This window comes from Acanthochromis polyacanthus, chromosome 17 (genome assembly GCF_021347895.1).
Source record: "Acanthochromis polyacanthus isolate Apoly-LR-REF ecotype Palm Island chromosome 17, KAUST_Apoly_ChrSc, whole genome shotgun sequence".
Taxonomy (NCBI): Eukaryota; Metazoa; Chordata; class Actinopteri; family Pomacentridae; genus Acanthochromis; species Acanthochromis polyacanthus.
This window is the reverse complement of record NC_067129.1, coordinates 34,008,818-34,025,874: the sequence shown is the minus strand read 5'-3', so window position 1 is coordinate 34,025,874 and position 17,057 is coordinate 34,008,818. Positions and strand designations below refer to the sequence as shown.

The window sequence follows — 17,057 nt, the reverse complement described above, 5'->3', positions numbered from 1 at the left end:
ATTCCATCTACTGCACTGGAGTAAAACTAATTACACATGGCTGTAATACACATTAAAAGAAGCCTCAAACGAAACTAGCTGCTTGTCAAAAAAACAAAAACTGAAAAAAACAAGAAAAAAACATAAAAATTTTGGTCATCTATGAGAGAAAAATGGAGAGAAGTCTTCGGGATTTTTTTTTATTTGGAAAGTTGTAATTATTTCTCATTTTTTATCTATCATTTCAGCTGTTTGGAGACAAAGACAAAGAAGCTTTTTTGTTTTTTCCTCTAATGTTTGCTTTTTGAGTCGTGTTTGTTCTGTGGCTTCATTGACAACAGCATCGTTAAATCCAGACTTAAATATCTGTAACATTAACTGAATGCATGCATTGTATTTAGTTCTAATTAGCAAATGTTAGCATGTTTAAGTCAGCAGAAGCACATTAACTCTTTTTGGAAAACCCAAAACCATTAAATAAAACTAGAACAAATTTCCATTAACTTTTTTTTCATGCAATGCTTCAAAATACGTTATTTCATTCGTAAGTGGGATCCATCCTCTGAAGAACACAAATGTTTACTCTCAAAATCTAACTGCAATCCATCCAGAAGTAACTGAGATACTTTGGTTTGGACCAAATTAGGGGACAGAACAGCCAAACAGCATCATCCATACTGCTAATGAAAATAAAAACTGATCAATGGGCAGGAAAAGGCTAAGAAACCTTGATCTAACTTGAGCAAAGTGGGACTTTCCAGGTATTAGATGCACAGTAATCTGCTCATACTGCATGAGTTTGTTGTTCACTATTTCCCTTGCGTTGGTTTCAAATATCTACAACTGCGCCCAAAACACCACAGCTTCACCAGCCTCCTCGTCTTGATCTCTCATCACTTCTCTGCACGTTATTGCTGTAAATAACAATATCAAGCACAATGATGTGAAGAGATGCACCTGAAACTTCACGCCGATCTGATCGTCATCACAGCTCACGAGACATCGAGTCAACCTGGTCAGAGATTTTCGCGTAATGGCCAACAGGAACGTTGTTAATGCGCTGGCTGCTAATCTGCATGTGTGGCCTATAATGCTGCTCTAACAAGTGTGTGTTCTGCACGTGTATCAGTAGTGACTCACATGGCAGGGATTCAGAGGCACAGAGGGCAGTGAAAATCTCATCATCGATCAAGAACATCAAGGAGACTCACTTCCATGAGCTCAACATCTGCAAAACACAAGACAGGAGAAGGAGAATCTTTAGTGTTAAGTCAGAAAACGATGGTGGAAACTGAAGAAATGCTCAAGCTGGGTGCTTAAACAACACTGGGAGGTCTTTTTTTATCTACTTATCTGTTAACTGGAGTCATTACTTTTTCTGCAAAGCCCAGTTTTCCATTACAAACACAAAGATGAGCTGATAAAAGTGAAGGTTCACATACACTAAATGAACAAGTTTACCTTGACTCCACTTTGACCAGTTGTAATTAAATAGTTCTCTGGGCTAAACAGCTTTGCTCGATCCCAGAGGAGGCTTATGCACTGTACGTATATCTGCACAAATAATTTGTGTTGTAACGTAAGCTGCAGGAAAGGCAAAAGCATAAAATTATATCAGAAGAAAATCATTTTGAAAAAAAATTGGGTTACTAAAGCATGGTCTTCAATCATATGCTTTGTCTCACTTCTGCTAGTTTTACCAGTTTTTTTCAATTTCTGGCTCAGCAAAGTCTTTATAGTCAAGCTGCACTCACTTAGTACAGAATCCCTTCTTTGTGATTCCCCATGTGGCTCAAAAACAGTCAACATGTGGAAGACATCCACTAGATGTCACTACCTGAAGCCTTGACTTTGTTGATATTAACTTTCATTTAGAGTGGAAGCCCATTAGGAAGGTTTAGGATGAACAGGAGGAATTATTACAGTGTGCAAAACCTGCGTTGACTGGTGCTTTGTTTGAAGCTAACTGACCAAACCGAACTAGAAACTGTCATTATTCCTCCTGGATTGCATTTATAAAGCTACTGAGCTACTTTGACATGTCTTCAACACTTGAGTGTAAAGCTTCACTTTTTTCCTTATTCACAGTGCAGTTGCTGCTTTTTAAAACCTATCATCAACCTAAAGCCGGAGTGTCTGTTATGTTCAACCTCTTGCCAAACAAGCTCACACAATGCTGATTAAGCCTGTCAACGTCAGGTAAATCTGTCTGTGTTCCGCCGGACAGCGGAGCTTTAATTCTGGCGTCTGTGTCGACATTTGGGTGCACCGGTTCATGTTTTACGTCAACCGTAGATGATTGGTTTCTCAGAGCTGAAGGGGGTAGCAACTGAGAAGCATCCACAGTGTTTGTGTTCTCGCTGCCAGAAGGAGGAGACAAAAGTCCTGCACTGAGGTTAGAAAAAGTGGTGTAAACAGCTACTAAACTCCAAACATTCTCCAGTTTCAGCTCCTCAGATGGGACAGTTCTACAGCTATTGTTGTCTTCATTTTATTTGAGAAGCTACAGAAAGTTTCTTGACTCCTCCCAGAGTCTATGGTTAAAGTGTGAATGAGGAAAACTATGTGGTAGATACGTCTGTAGATTCTCAGTCATCCAGGTCATGGTAATCAAAGGTGCTTTACTAGAAATCTTGCTGCTTTACTTGCTGTAGTCAAGCTTTCTTGAGTTTGTCTTGTTATGATCCAAAGGTTTCCTTTTTGTTCTCATATTGATCATATTTTCCAAAGCAGATTGCTGCCTTTAGCCTCGGCTCATATGTTCTCTCACAGTTCCTCCTTAACATCTTACAATGAAAAAAACATGCTACTCTGATTCATCTCTGGTGACAGTTTGAGAAGTTTCTGCTTTCACAAACATTTAAACTGCTTTCTTGTGTGGCAAGAGATAAAGTTTGAAACTATTTATGCAACAGAAGCACACCCTACAGCCAACTGTACCTACTGGAAGGGTACATAATGGCTGCTTTAAGGAGACAAAGTGAGCAGTAAGAGGCTTTGGCCTAAAGCTACAGCAGAGCAGCAGCACTGTGGTCTAGCTGCAGGCTAATCGGCCCTCAACCTCGAATCATGTCCACCTGCCCCACTTACCCCTCAACACACTTCGTAAGGTTCCCTCTCCTTCTTCTTCCTGGTTTCCTTCTCGTCGTTTCAGTCCAGAATTTGGCAGTTTTGAAGTTGATTAAGGGCTGAATTAAGAAGAAATTGGAGGATGAAGTGTTCTCTTCTTCTACCTTTTATCGGTCTTCTTTTTTTTCTGTTTAAATTATCCTCACAGACGTCCCCTGCTTTGGTTGCATCGGGGTTCCGGCCTCCTGCAGGTGTTTTGGCGTTTGCAGCCCAGTTCCAGCCTGACGTCTGGGTCAGTGACGGGACTGTGCAGACTCTCTCACTGCACCTCATTCATGGCTGCTGATCCTGATTAGCTGGGAGGTGGAGCCTGTTGGTGGCAGATCCAGAGACCAGCTGGGAGGTGGACGGGGAGCTGACCCAGGGCGTGATTTACAGGTTGCTGCTCTGTAATAGATTTTTAAATGGTCAGTCTGCAGGAATTGAAACATCCCGCGCCCGTAGTTTTGGGTTTGACATGCAGTGAATCCATCATTCTGCAGCAGGAAAGCAACATGAAGACAAGAATTATGTTTAGAAACAAGAAGAACACTGAGTCAGAAGATGCTAAATTCACAAAAGAACTGTGGAAACTTCACAAAGACACTCAAAAAACTTGTGCACATGTACCGAGGAGAACTAAGGTTTAAAATACAAAAGGTGGCCAGTGATCAATAAAAACTATTCATGGCATCATAGTTGAAAGCATCATTACGTCTGTCTGTGTCTCTGAGATGTCTGCCTTCAGCACAAGACCATGGAGGTTAATGGAATTTTGTTGGCGCTGCACTCAGCATCTAAAAATTACACTTAAATATCCAATATCTGAAAATGAAAGTGTTAATGGTGAGTTCTGTGGATCATTCAGAGTGAAATGATCTCTGCAAAAACCTGCTGCAGTGGATTTTTAACCATACTGCTGTGAATGCTCCTTCACCACTTTTCTCCTAGACTGACATGTGTGAACTACAGGACAAATCACAATGAAATTCAGACATTCAATTGCCAAATACTCACACTCAGACACATTTGTTTTGAGGTAATTAATTAACGTTAGTATGCTAGCAGGCTAAACTATGACGGTAGATGTGTTCAATACTTTTCAAATTACAATGTTCACAGAACTGTTATGAACAAGGAATTAATGTTCTCAGTGCTGGTTGCATATTCTGTTTGACTTTCTTGGTTTAAGTTGTGCTGAAGCCGACAGACAGTTGGCTGTCATGAGGAGCCTATGGCAGGATCTTACCTGAATCTTATAAGCAGTGAGTTTGACTAGTTCACCCTCAGTCTGCACCATTGTGTTAAAGCTAAAGTGTAGGACTTTAACATAAAAATGAATGTCTTTTGCATTTAAAAAACAAGAGTTCAGGTTTTCTGTGTGCTTAAATGTGTGTAACTCTGCTGCTGTATGATGCTGCAGTTGTTTAATAAATCCAGAGGAAACATCCTGCAAACATCTGGAAGTAACAAACTAAACTTCGGCTCCTGTCAGTGTTTTGTCAAAAGGGAAATTCTACTCATCACTGTGAAGTTTTATTTTTTTGAAACTTCAGTTTGTCATAGTTGAAATCGTGGAATACAACAAGAAAGATGCTTTGTGATTTTGGTAGAATTTTTTTCTCTGTCTCAGGATCAGCCTTCACCAACGAAAAGTGTGCTGCTTACGCCTGTCATTTCATGTCTCTTTGTTGTCATTTTGCATTTCTTTGTGGTTGTTTTGCATCTCTGTGTCATTTTGTGTCTTTTATGTCTCTTTGTAGTCTTTTTGTGGCTTTTTGTTTTTCCCCCCATGTCTGTTATAGTTAAACATCTCTTTTTGGATATTTCAAGGTTTTTTTTGCAGTTAGTTAGTAGCTTAGAGTGTCTTTGCAGTTGTTTTGTGTCTTTTTGTTGTGTTGTGTCCATTTGTCATCACTTTGTGCATGTTTGTGTTTTTTTTGTGTTTTCAGTTTTTCTGTGTCTGTGGTTTTTCTGTGTCTGTGGTTGTTTTATGTCTCTTTGTTGTTATTTTGTGGGTGTTCTTTCAGTTTTTTCATGACTGTAATAGTTTTGCACCTTTTGTGGTACTTATGTGTGTTTTTTTTTTTTTTTTGCAGTTTTTTCCATGTCTGTGATAGTCTTACATCTCTTTTTGGATATGTTGGATGTTTTTTGCAGTTTTTCAATGTCTGTGGTAGTTTTGTGTCGCTTACATGGGTTGTTTTCTAGCCATGAAGAGTTAGTTGCACTATAGCAGTGTAGTAAAAGACACACAGGATTTCACATATGGAGTTACAGTGCAGAAATGTTTAGGATTTTATGCCTTTCTTACTATCTGCTTTCTAATCACACTCACTACAATAAAATGACAACAATCCCAGAATAGATTTTCCTGTTTTATTTCAAAGTCATGCCACAAGTTGACATTAAATACAAAAGAAAAATAATAATTTCAGATCGTAGCTATAAAATAACCACAGTGTAACCGAGAACCAAATCCAACGAACACGCCTTGAAAAAGAAAAAGTAAAGCTCACGCCGAAAAGAACATACAGACAAGCACACAGTACAGAACATATAGCACGGCTCTCTGATACCTAGCTATAAGTAAACATACCAGTTGGGAACGCAAGGTAGAGTGGATATATAAAATTAACAAGGTTATAAAATACTGATAAAAGATACTTGTTATAAAGACGGTAGCATCTTCTAGAAGAGTCACCATGCAGTAGGTATTCCAGTCTCCAGTTAATAAACATCAGCAGAAAAATACAAGAAGAATCACAAGCTCATTCCTTGAGTGGACAAGACTCGATCTCAGAAAAAAATGTCAGTGTGTCAGATTCGATACAGTCTACGTGATGTTGTCATTGAGATAGACGTGATACCTGGTGGACTCTCTCTGCAACTCCCATCTATTTAGACACATGCAGCAGTACGCGAGTTGACGAGGCTATAAGATCAGCACACAAGCAGTCGCTCTGTCTACAACCGATAAATGAAAACCGACAAAACAGAATTACTTTTCAGCCCACATAATTTCAGATTTGTCTATCCATTTCATTCCTACTTCCATGATGCCTTGTGTGTGTTACAAAGGAAACTAATTCGCATCTGAGGATTTAGACGCAGCAGGTGTCTTCTCTTTTCTTAGAGATTTGGGGGGAAACTAATAATCTATACATTAATGCATAAAAAAAGGGAAAAATGAATGGACGACCTTAAGAAGTGGCCTCAGGTAGCAGTACAGTAGATTCTTCTTTTCACTCAGGCTTCTCTGTGCTGTATTCTTTCTTTTATCCTGTATGGTTTCATGTCAGTGTAGTTTGTCCTCTTTCCAGAACTCCATACTGAAGAGGAGGTCACTTTGTCTCTTTGGTAGCACCGAGGAGATGCTGGACATTCTCCCAGATGATGATACCCAGAATTCATATGCAGCTTTACTACATGTCTCTGATTTTCCCGTTACAAAGTTTGTAAGGAATTTTACCTCCTAAAGAGAGGGTGATGGATGCTGGACAGCTTGTAAAGCCCCTCAAAGAATAGTAAAATAAAAATACCCGACTTTACTTGACAGATTCAGCTGTTTTGTTCATTTAGTTGCTTCCAAAAGACAGTGAAGCAATTACCAACTTCTGATGCTTACAGAGTAAAAAAAAAATCAACATGTTCTACTAAAAAAGCTGCAGTACCATCTTGTATATCTCATATCATAACATCGCTTGGCTAACTACAAGTTAATTTATTGCTATCTGAGGCCACTGAGAAAAAGCTTAACTACTGTGAAATATGCTTTTAACAGTTTGCTACATCAGTTCAAACATCCATCCATCCATTCTCTATACATCGCTTTATCCTCACTAGGGGTGCTGGAGCCTATCCCAGCTGACTCGGGCGAAGGCAGGGGACACCCTGGACAGGTCACCAGTCTGTCGCAGGGCTACATATACAGACAAACAATCACACTCGCACTCACACCTACGGGCAATTTAGAGTAACCAATTAACCTCTGCATATTTTTGGACTGTGGGAGGAAGCCGGAGTACCCGGAGAAAACCCACGCATGCACAGGGAGAACATGTAAACTCCATGCAGAAAGATCCCAGGCTGGGATTTGAACCGGGGATCTTCTTGCTGCAAGGCAAAAGTGCTAACCACTACTCTACTGTGCAGCCCTTGGTTCAAACAGTGTAACAGAAAAAAAAAGATACCCCAATGGAAAACTGCTGAAAGATGCTAAACAACGTCGCTGTTCAGGACAAACAGATCCAATTATAGCTTTTCTTTTGGTATTTTGAACTTCTATCTACATGTAACTGTACCTACAGACAGGTGATAATTTAAAGGAACATATCGTGTCTTCAAGCCACCAGAACAGGTTCTTGGCAGATTGTCTAAGTCCCAGAAGTCTGCTAGAGGGATGAACATGACTCTTCAAAAATATTTTTCCTTCATTTGGTGTTTTGATATTGGTGGTGGAGATCTCTGCCCAACACACTGGTCCAAAATCTCCAATAGGTGTTGAGATATAAAGACCATAGCATGTGATTCACATTCTTTTCATCAAACTATTCAGTGATCAGTCGTGCTCTAACCAATCCTGGAAGAGACCATCCCAATCACAGAGTAAAGGTAAGCACTCGGTGCACTCTTTCCTCTAAAATTTCAATTTCAATTCAATTTCAATTTCAATTTCATTTATATAGCGTCAATTAGAGTCAAATTGTCAACAGGTCCAAGGTTCTGTTTTTTGGATTAATTTGCCGCTTATCTTTGAATGCTATTGTTCACTAAAATGAACCGAACCGGATTATTTGCCGTCTTGCTGAAACCTGAGAAGAGAGATCGACACCGTTTTCATTTCTGTCTTTAACATCTGTACACTTAATACAAAACCACTAGCAGCCAGCTAAATCATTTGTTTTAGTGGAGTGGAAATTACTAATCCAGCTCTGCCTAAAGGTAACAAAATCCACCTTGTAGCGCCTCTAACAATCATTAAATAACACGTTCAATTGTATCAGCTTAATCCACACAAACACAAAATGCAAAAACAAAAAAAGGCTGTTATACAGTATAAAGTAATCAGTATTAAGTGCACCTATCCCACACAGCACTGATCTCCTCATTTCACTCTCAGAAAGCAAATAAATGACCCAAAATTAGCAATAATAAGTGACAGGTTACATCATAAATTTCCTCAAAATCTCTAAGAAGTGAAAGATTTGCTGACAAAGACACCAGTTCGGGGGAGAAATAACCTGAATTTGTTCCCCTAATAATTCACAGGGAAGTAGGAATAAGGTGAATAAATCTCTTGATTCCTCTAAATTATCTTGCTGATCACTAGAGGTAGTGGGCAAGAACTGCTCCTTCTTGAAATCAATGTCTCGGATATAAATGTCCATCGAAACATGGATCCGACAATAATAATAACCGATAAGCCAAGTTGCTGCTACTTTTATATACATACTGTATACTGCAGGTTACTGAATACAAAATATTAGAAAACTGGATAGTTTCAATGCATGCAAGTGTGCAACATAAGCCTTTTACTTCACACAGTATGTCTATCAAAGTAGCAACAGCGCTTCATGTATTACGACACTCCGAGAACCAAAAAATAGATATCCGGTGATTCGTAATGGTGCGAGCAGATTTGAAGCGTTTTTGCTACATGCACTGGCATTTTTTGGATTCGTACAAAAGTCACCACCGCGTTCGGCTTCATTCGAATGGTTTCGTGTTCCTCAAACCTGCTTTGGTACGGCCATGCGGAAAATATATACAGAAGACCGGAAAGCTTCGTAGCAACTATCAAAAAAACCAGTCAAGGTCCAGGCACTCCAACCGAGCCTGGTTAGTCTACAAGCTGGAGTGTTTGTGTGTGTGTGTGTGTTCCTGTGTGTGTTTCTGTGTGGTGGTTAACAGTGAAAGCCGTAACACTTTTGGCAAAGGATCACAATGTGCAACAATTACAATGAGTAACCATAGCAACACAGTGAAAATCACTCCATAACAGAGACAAGAAACAAAAGAGGAATGTGTATTGGAGAACGAAAACATTTGTCCAACAGTTCCAAAATCTCTTCAACTTATCACCCACAATGCATCCCGACACAATAGACCATTTGTCTTTTTGGCACTGCTGTGGCACAAGTGGAAGCCTGAGGAGTAATGCCTCAACAGGATTTCACACACTGTTGTTGTGGCTCCTCACTCTTCTGATTACTGTAGGATTGTGCGTGACGCAGTCCAAATACTCCCATATGTCAAAGCTGTCGTGCTCTGTGTTAGCGGTTATATTTCTGTGTCACATCCGTAAAAAGAAAAAAACAGAGCTGGGGACGAAATAACAGAAGCGGTAGCTGACAAAAACCTGATGTGAAACCTTACAGTACGAGCATTATTTCAAAAGAAATTCTGAAAAAGAAACATAAATGACTGAAAAAAACAAATATTGTCAAAAAACGTGGCACATTTACGAATACTGAATTACTTCTTGTCAGAAGATGTTTCCACTCTTGTTCTATTTATCGTGAGCAAACAGTATATAAATGGTTCAGTTTACTGAGAACTGACATGGAATCAAAATAGAATGACTTTGTCGTACTCATATACAGAGAAAAGACTAAGAGTCTGCAGCTACACAGGTGCTACGCTGATGTTGAGCAGGTGCAATGTTTGCTAAGTTCACCATCTTAGTTTGCCATGTTAGCGTGCTAACGTTTAGAGCTGCAGCGTCCAAGTCGGCTGGTTAATTGGTTGGTTGATATGCTTTCACTCTACAAAATTCCAATCAGTTGAACACTTGTTTTCCCAACTTTGAGGTGCTCGGTCTGACCTTTTTTAACGTTTACTAAACCACACTCAGAGTTGGTTCCAAGTGACTCTGTCAAAGTTGTTGGTTCAGCTGCATTTTCTTTAAAACAGAATGCCAAAAAGTCGGCAACCAATGTGGGAGAATATCTAAAAACAGGAGCTAACTTGTCTGTATTATAATTTTTTAATAGTTCTTGTTCTTAATATAGTTGTACTTCCAGAAATCATACGAATATGTCCTTAGCAGGAAATGAAAACACACTCATTTTATGTGTGTTGTAATCTGAGTTTCTATTTCTACATGTTGGCAGCTGGTCTGTGCATTTGCACCCCTCCTATTGAAACCGTCAGCGCTCCCAGGGTTTATAAAAACTGGCAGCAGACAATGAAAATGGCCTCTCAGACCACACTGTTAAAGTAGAATTGCACTCCAGCATAAAAACAATTTAAAAAGCAAGTTTTTATTTGATAGTTATCTAATTGATGTGCACTAGTCTCTCTGGGTTTACTTCGTGTGTACCAAATTACACTGTTATGTAAACCACAGGGTCACTAGATGCTACATGTCTATGACAACACTTTCAAGCAAACTTCAGCGCTCGTCATTTCTTTTCTTTTATAGTTCTTCATACCGTTTTCTTCTGGTGTTATTTTGTTCTCTGTATAGAAAGAAAATTTGAGTTATATCACATGTATTTAAATGGCTAATAGGAAACAGTTTCCAAACAAAAATACTTACTGTTTCACAAATATTAAAATGGTACAAATATAACTTTAAACACTGACCAAGATTAGAAGTGGCATTCATGAATGTACCACGTGGCATTTACCAATTTTCTCTTTGTAATCTAATATGAATAATACAAAGTTATTACGTAATTTTTTAACAGTTAAATCACAACTACGCAAGTATACACAAATGTAAAATATTATAAATTGTGATATACTGTTATATGTCGGTGTTGACCCAATGTATTTTGGTGATAAGCTTGAACTTTTACTGTATTTTTAAACCTTTTAGATTTTTGTGAACACCAATGTTTGGTTTCCAAGTCCATGTGTCACCTGGACGTTGTGCTTACAGATAAAAAAAATGAGCTTCCAATGTTGGCTACTTGCTCCGTTGGTGCTACACAGCTAACTGATGACTGTTCAGTATACAGCTTAATTCAATAATAAAGACATCTGTTAAATACGGGTTTAATCTATGGGAATTATGGGCTGCTAAGGGGCACTGTTGGGCTACATGTGATGCATTTTTAGTCAACCTACAGTAAGCAGGATGATGATGGGGGGTACAAGAGACCATATGGGCAAACTGGACCCCATGTGGTTTATCTGTTTGTTACCCTGTGAATTAAATCTGGGTTACAGATGATAGCTCCTGCCTGTCACAACAACTCGGATGCAGGATATGGGAGGGTATTTGTCTGGTTGGAGCTCATGCCAGTGTCCTGCTGTCATCAATTTCTAGATTTAATATGTTAACACTGTGTTCAAGTCACAGGTTTTTGGAAAAATAGACACCTGAAAATCTTATTATTCAAAATTTGTGAAGGTATTTCCAGGCTCCTCAAAGACTCTTCCGATCATCTCACAGGAAAAATAGCAAACTACATAGTGAAAATCAACATTTTTTCCCCTTGGTAGCATATCCATATGGTGGTTTTTATACACTATATGGAGTCTCAACCATGGATGAGCATATGCACCTTGAAACTGCTCTGACAAACACTCAGCTTTCAAACCAAAAAGGAACCAACCCTGTCTATTTGCAGGATTGTGAGTGAGCTGGTGTACATGGAAATGACTGTAAAAAGAGAGGAAAATTTTATAGATCTGCATAGTCTAGAGCAAGCAATGGTGTAGAGTTATATCTAAGCTAGTTTAAAGCGGGAAGGGATTATTTTCATAGGAACAAAAAACTTGTAAATGTGTAATCTTGAAACACACAGATGCGATCCATAGATTAACCACATTTTTCAAGTTTTGATGATAGTATTTCTTATCTAGGACTTGTTCTTCAACACAATACAGCATATTGTTTTTTTAAATTTAAAATGAAAAGTAACATTAAAGGGGCACCGAGGAAGATTTTTATGCTCGTAACAAAGTCTCATATTAATGTGGATGAATCTTCGTTATTAACACTTATTAATGCCCCATTTTCGATTCATGAATCATTTTGGTTTTGTAAAGATTTGTATTTTATTAATTTTTTGACGACTCGTCCAGAATTTCCTGTGAGAGACGGAGCGATTTACAGCAAATACGGTGCGCGTGCGCTGACGGAGCGTAGCAGAGCGGAGCTAGTTGTTTTTAGCAGTAGCAGAGCGGAGAGTTGGTTGAGAAGACGGCACACATGGAGCGCAAAAGGAAGCGAACGGAGCAAAGTCTGCAAGCAAAAAGGTTGTCAGATCGACAACGAAGCAAAAGAAAAGTTCATCTTGGACAGGCATTTCAGAGGTGGAGAGAATTCCGGGAGCAAAAAGGAATCAAAACAGATGCCGAGCTGGCTGTGCTTCTCCTAGACAGGTACTTAACTTTAGCTCTTTGTAAGTTTGATACAATTCTTTTGTCTTTTGTGTGTGTTGCTTGCAATGTGTGGTTAGTAGACTATGGGATTAGTTTGACTGTGACTGGTTTAGCTGACTAACTTTGTGGCAAAAACACTGTGTGGGTATTGGCTAATGTAACGTTAGCTCGGAGGTAACGTTCGGTTAACTCTGTAGCTCGGAGCAGCTTTGACAACTCGGTTTTACAACATTAGACCGCGGAGTCATTTACACACGTTATTGTTCAACAATGATTTCAACTCCGCCGGCTTTCCTGAGGCTTGCTCGCTCGTTTATGACGGTTTGCGACAGTGTGCGCCGAGGCTCACGGGAAATGTGCCCCTTTAATGTACAGACAAATTAATGTCATATCATTTTTAAACCTTCAGATTGGGAAACGGATTAAAAACACGACAAGAAACTGAGCATTTGTTCATCCAGATGTTTAGAAGAGTCATTAAGGATGATAGAAATATGTTCACAACCTAAGTAAGTTTTAGATAAAGATATTTATTTTTGGGAAATCTGATGATTAGCTATGCAGCTCGCAGAAACTGCAACCACATCCATGCAGTGACCTACAACCTTTGGCACTAATAATCTCTGACTATCATCTCATCACTTGCTATTTCAAGCTGATTTTGAACATATTCACAGTATTGAGCTGGAGGAACTAAAGATGTACGAGAGGCTGTTTTTACACAGTTAGCTAACTATTGTAACTATAGTTAGGACTTCAGTGTCATGCACAAGGACACTTTAACAGCATTTAATGAGAAAGGGAGATGGGCTTCCTTCTTTTCTGGTATGATTTGCAAATTAAAACCAGCATCTACTCTTACACTGCTTGGCACCACAGTTTCTAACACTGGCCGTTTCAAATTCAGTCTTGTGTTACTTTACTCTCACATTCTGTCAGACTGAAAACAACAAAAGAGCACAGAGAAGATAAATAGCACCTAAATAGTAGTCAACAACTGCTGCTAATATTCACCGATGCTAGAGGCATTATGAATGCATCACTGTAATACAAGACATAACTGTTTCAAACTGGTTGATATGATCAGACGGACATGAGGTGCATTAGTGTAGACATGCTCAAACCTAGCATTTCCAAGACTCTTGAGATCGAAAGAATAAATATATATAGTAACAATTGAACAGTACAATACAAGGCCATGAACATATTGAAAAAATAACCCATGCAAGACACATTTATAAAGATGCTGTACACAAAGATGTGCGACCAATTAAATGCCATGTGTGACAGTTCAAGTAATGGAAAAAAGGCGCTGAAAAATTAGGAAAAAGGACTTGATAGTTTGAGAGATTAGTCCACTAACTGTTCGTCTTACATTCAAAGGAAACATCTTGATAATGACAGTAACTTACATTTTAAATTCTTTTTATGAAACTTAAGGAAAAAAAAGACCAAGTCACAACCAAAAGTTTATAAAAAACTCGGATTGCACTTTTGAATAAACGAAACACAGGTTGTGATTTTTCTGTCTGGGCTCCTGTCACAAAAAGCCCGCTAGGTGCTAAAAGGTCAGATTGGATGGCCACATGATCTTTGCAAGAAATGTCATGGTTCATCAGAGATTGATTACATTGTACCAGTGTTGGTTCAATAAGCAAAACCATCTGAAATCAAAAAGTTCTTCCACGCTGTTTTCCTGCTGTGGAGGCAAAGCCAGGACCAAAGTGATGGCACAGATTGTTTGGCAGGACGTCTCTTCTGCTAGCACACCTCTCTCTGTCATCCTCGAGGGTCTTTTTAACCCATCGAAACTAAATAAAGTGCAAGGTGTGTTTTCCCCTAAAGGGCTCTTTTCTGTTCGGTGCACACCTTTCCTCAGAAATTCTTCTTCTTCCAGGTGCAACATGGATACACATTCACCCAAACACTCGTACTCATGCACTCAGAGCAACGCTGACACTAGCAGGACTCAGTCACACAACCTCACTGTCGCACACAGACACACACTCACGCCTGTTCTGTGCCAACAGCAGAAGCACAGCTGCTGTCTTCTGGATCACGTGGCGCGAGTCTTTGGCCCAGGCCAACAGACTCAAGTCAGAGGAAGCGTCAGGCAGTGGTGTTGCCGTTAAGAGATGATGTGGCACAGGGGGTGGTGGTTTGTAGCTAGGCTCGGGCCAGGCCAGGCCAGGCCGATCTGAAAGGGACTAAGAGAGCGGAGGGCCTGGCTCGTCTTTGGTCCCATAAAGCACTTGATTTATGTCAGGGTGAATCTTTGCACTCCGCTAGACTGGAAAGGTGTACGCATGGAGGGAGGGGGGAGGATCAGAAGGAGGAAGGGTAGCACTATCGGAAAGCACCGGCTGCTAAGCTACGACTGCAGAGATGTGCAGCACAGGCAGAGTTCAGTTTTTTTTTAAGCCATGCAGTTTTTGAGATCGTCCATAGCAACCGGCAGAAAGCGTTTCGGGGGAGTTTGGGATGGTCGTAGAGATGGAAGACGGGAGGCAAGACTTCACACATGAGCGCGCTCACAGAACAACATGGAAAAGCTCTCAGTAGAGGGAGAGGATAGCTGCTGTTGGCTTTTCGTTTGTAAAGTCCACAGTAAAAAGTGACAGACAGTGCTGCATGCTCTCCAAAGCACCGGCAAACTGCTGAAGACTTGAGGTGTCTGGGCGGGCCGACTGGGTGGGGGGATTATCCACAGATATAAAAGAGTATACATGATGTCAATATATAGGAGACAGAAGCGGACAGCACTATGGCGAAAAGCAGGGCGTACTGCAGACGTTAAGGAACAGAAATGGAGGCTGTGCTAATACTGAGAACAGCTGATGGATAAAAGTATTTAACATAACCCCCCGTCTCCTCAAGGTGGAGAGACAGACTCAGCCTTAAGGCAATGCATAGCCCTTGGAAACATTGGCACATGCATGTTGAGTGCAGAAATGTCTGCATATGTATCGTATGTGCATGTATGTGTGTGTGTGTGTGTGTGTGTGTGTGTGTGTGTGTGTGTGTGTGTTTGTGTATAACAATATGCAGAACAGCTGATCAGAGCAACAACTGATCTGATAAAACTTCTTTTTGTCAAACTGTAGCTCAGTTGTTGTTGAAGGAGATTCTGGCTACAAAACCTGCATGAAGCCTACTTTAAGAACAAATATCCTGAAGCAAACTCTAAATTAATGGACAATTTTGGCAGGAATGTGTTTTAAAGATAGTCTATACAAACCCCCAGTATTGTCTATCCGTCCAGATATATAGATGCAGGCCTTCAAAAACCCCGATAACAAAGCCAAATACGAACGCTGAGGCAAAAGAAAACAGGGAAAACGGAAAAAAAGAGACACACAAAGAGAGCACAAGCGGCAGAAAAAGACACAGTGAGCTCCCGCGATGGCTGAAAGATGAACGGTGAGGATGGGCGGCAGGCGCGATTCGAACGTTGCCTTGAGGGGTTTAATGGTTACGATCGTACGGACGATTGCGTCAGATGTTGGTGAGGGTGGTGGAGGTGATGAGGCGCACAGTGAGCGTGCCCGGCAGGTCGTTGTCCTGGCGACTGCCCTTGTCGCGCAGGTGAAGCGTGTGCTGCTCCTGACGCTCGTTGGGGTCGCTGAACAAGATCACCTGACCCAGGAAGGTGTCCACGATCATGTTCTTGTTGTAGATCTGTTCGCCGCTCGTGGGAGGAAGGCAGAGATCCAGAGAGCAGTAAGAGGAAAAGCAGGAAAAGAGAGGAGAGAGACAAAAGGCAATAAGCATAAAAGAGAAATCACAGGAGAAAATACACCAAGACATGAAATTAAAGGCTGTGACAGAAGCAGAGAAGGAAAACACCGAGGATAAAAGTAAGTACAGGAGGTCAAACTTATTGTGGGGAGCTTGTTTCAACCTTTGCATGTACAAATTATATTTTGTGAAATGTTTAGCGCTGTAAACATCAAACCGTTTCTGGATGTTTTCTTCTTCCTGTCACATTTTTTACCCATTGTGGACTAATTTTCTCTGCAGCATAAAGTCCTGCATCTATATGGAAACTGAACAACCATGACTAGAAGTAGACAGAATCTAAAAATGTTTCATGTGCACAGTAATAAAGTTATAATAAATTAAAATGAGTAAAAATAAAGAAATAAGTTTCAGTTACTTTAATTAGTAAAAATGGAAACAAAGAAATTATCACAGTAGATTAATTTTGTTCATTTTGTTGTCTTTGACATTAGATTAGCATTTCTTTTTAACCGACAAATTAGTAACGACTATAAAGGATGTTTTTACTTTGAAATGTTTTGACTGCATCTGCAGTCTTCCTCAGAAGCGTCATCTGACATGTGATGTCGTGTCTTTTATCAGGTGACCGGTCTGACAGATCTGTCAGAATCTGTCAGGTCTGCCACGCCCTCTGACGTCCAGTGATTACAGGGTGTAGGCCCCCTCATCCTGGTTCATGAAGTCCTTCGCCCGCTTCCTGATCTCAATGGCCTCCTTTATCCACCGTTTGTGTTTGTTGGCCTCCAGTGTTATAATCCTGCCCTTGTCCCAGTCCAGAATGTGATTGTTACTCCGCCAAGAAATGCCACAGAGTTATGTGACGATTGGTGTACGTTTGTCCGTCTGTTTGT

The 17,057-nt window shown here is 40.2% G+C and overlaps 2 protein-coding genes across 2 annotated transcripts in view; both read right to left on the bottom strand.

The window, feature by feature from the left end:
* LOC110967763 (unconventional myosin-VIIa-like) overlaps window positions 1-3,508 on the bottom strand; it is a 95,750-nt gene extending 92,242 nt beyond the window's left edge. The window contains exons 1-2 of the mRNA XM_051937378.1: window positions 3,070-3,508; window positions 1,120-1,207 (exon numbers count right to left, since the gene is read on the bottom strand). The gene's annotated coding sequence lies outside the window, so the exon portion shown is untranslated. The remainder of the gene's footprint in view (window positions 1-1,119; window positions 1,208-3,069) is intronic.
* A 1,944-nt stretch (window positions 3,509-5,452) lies between these two features.
* The window catches only part of capn5b (calpain 5b), an 84,144-nt gene continuing 72,539 nt past the window's right edge, over window positions 5,453-17,057 (bottom strand). The window contains exon 13 of the mRNA XM_022214956.2: window positions 5,453-16,104. Within this exon, the coding sequence (XP_022070648.2) occupies window positions 15,922-16,104 (183 nt within the window). The 3' untranslated portion in view covers window positions 5,453-15,921. The remainder of the gene's footprint in view (window positions 16,105-17,057) is intronic.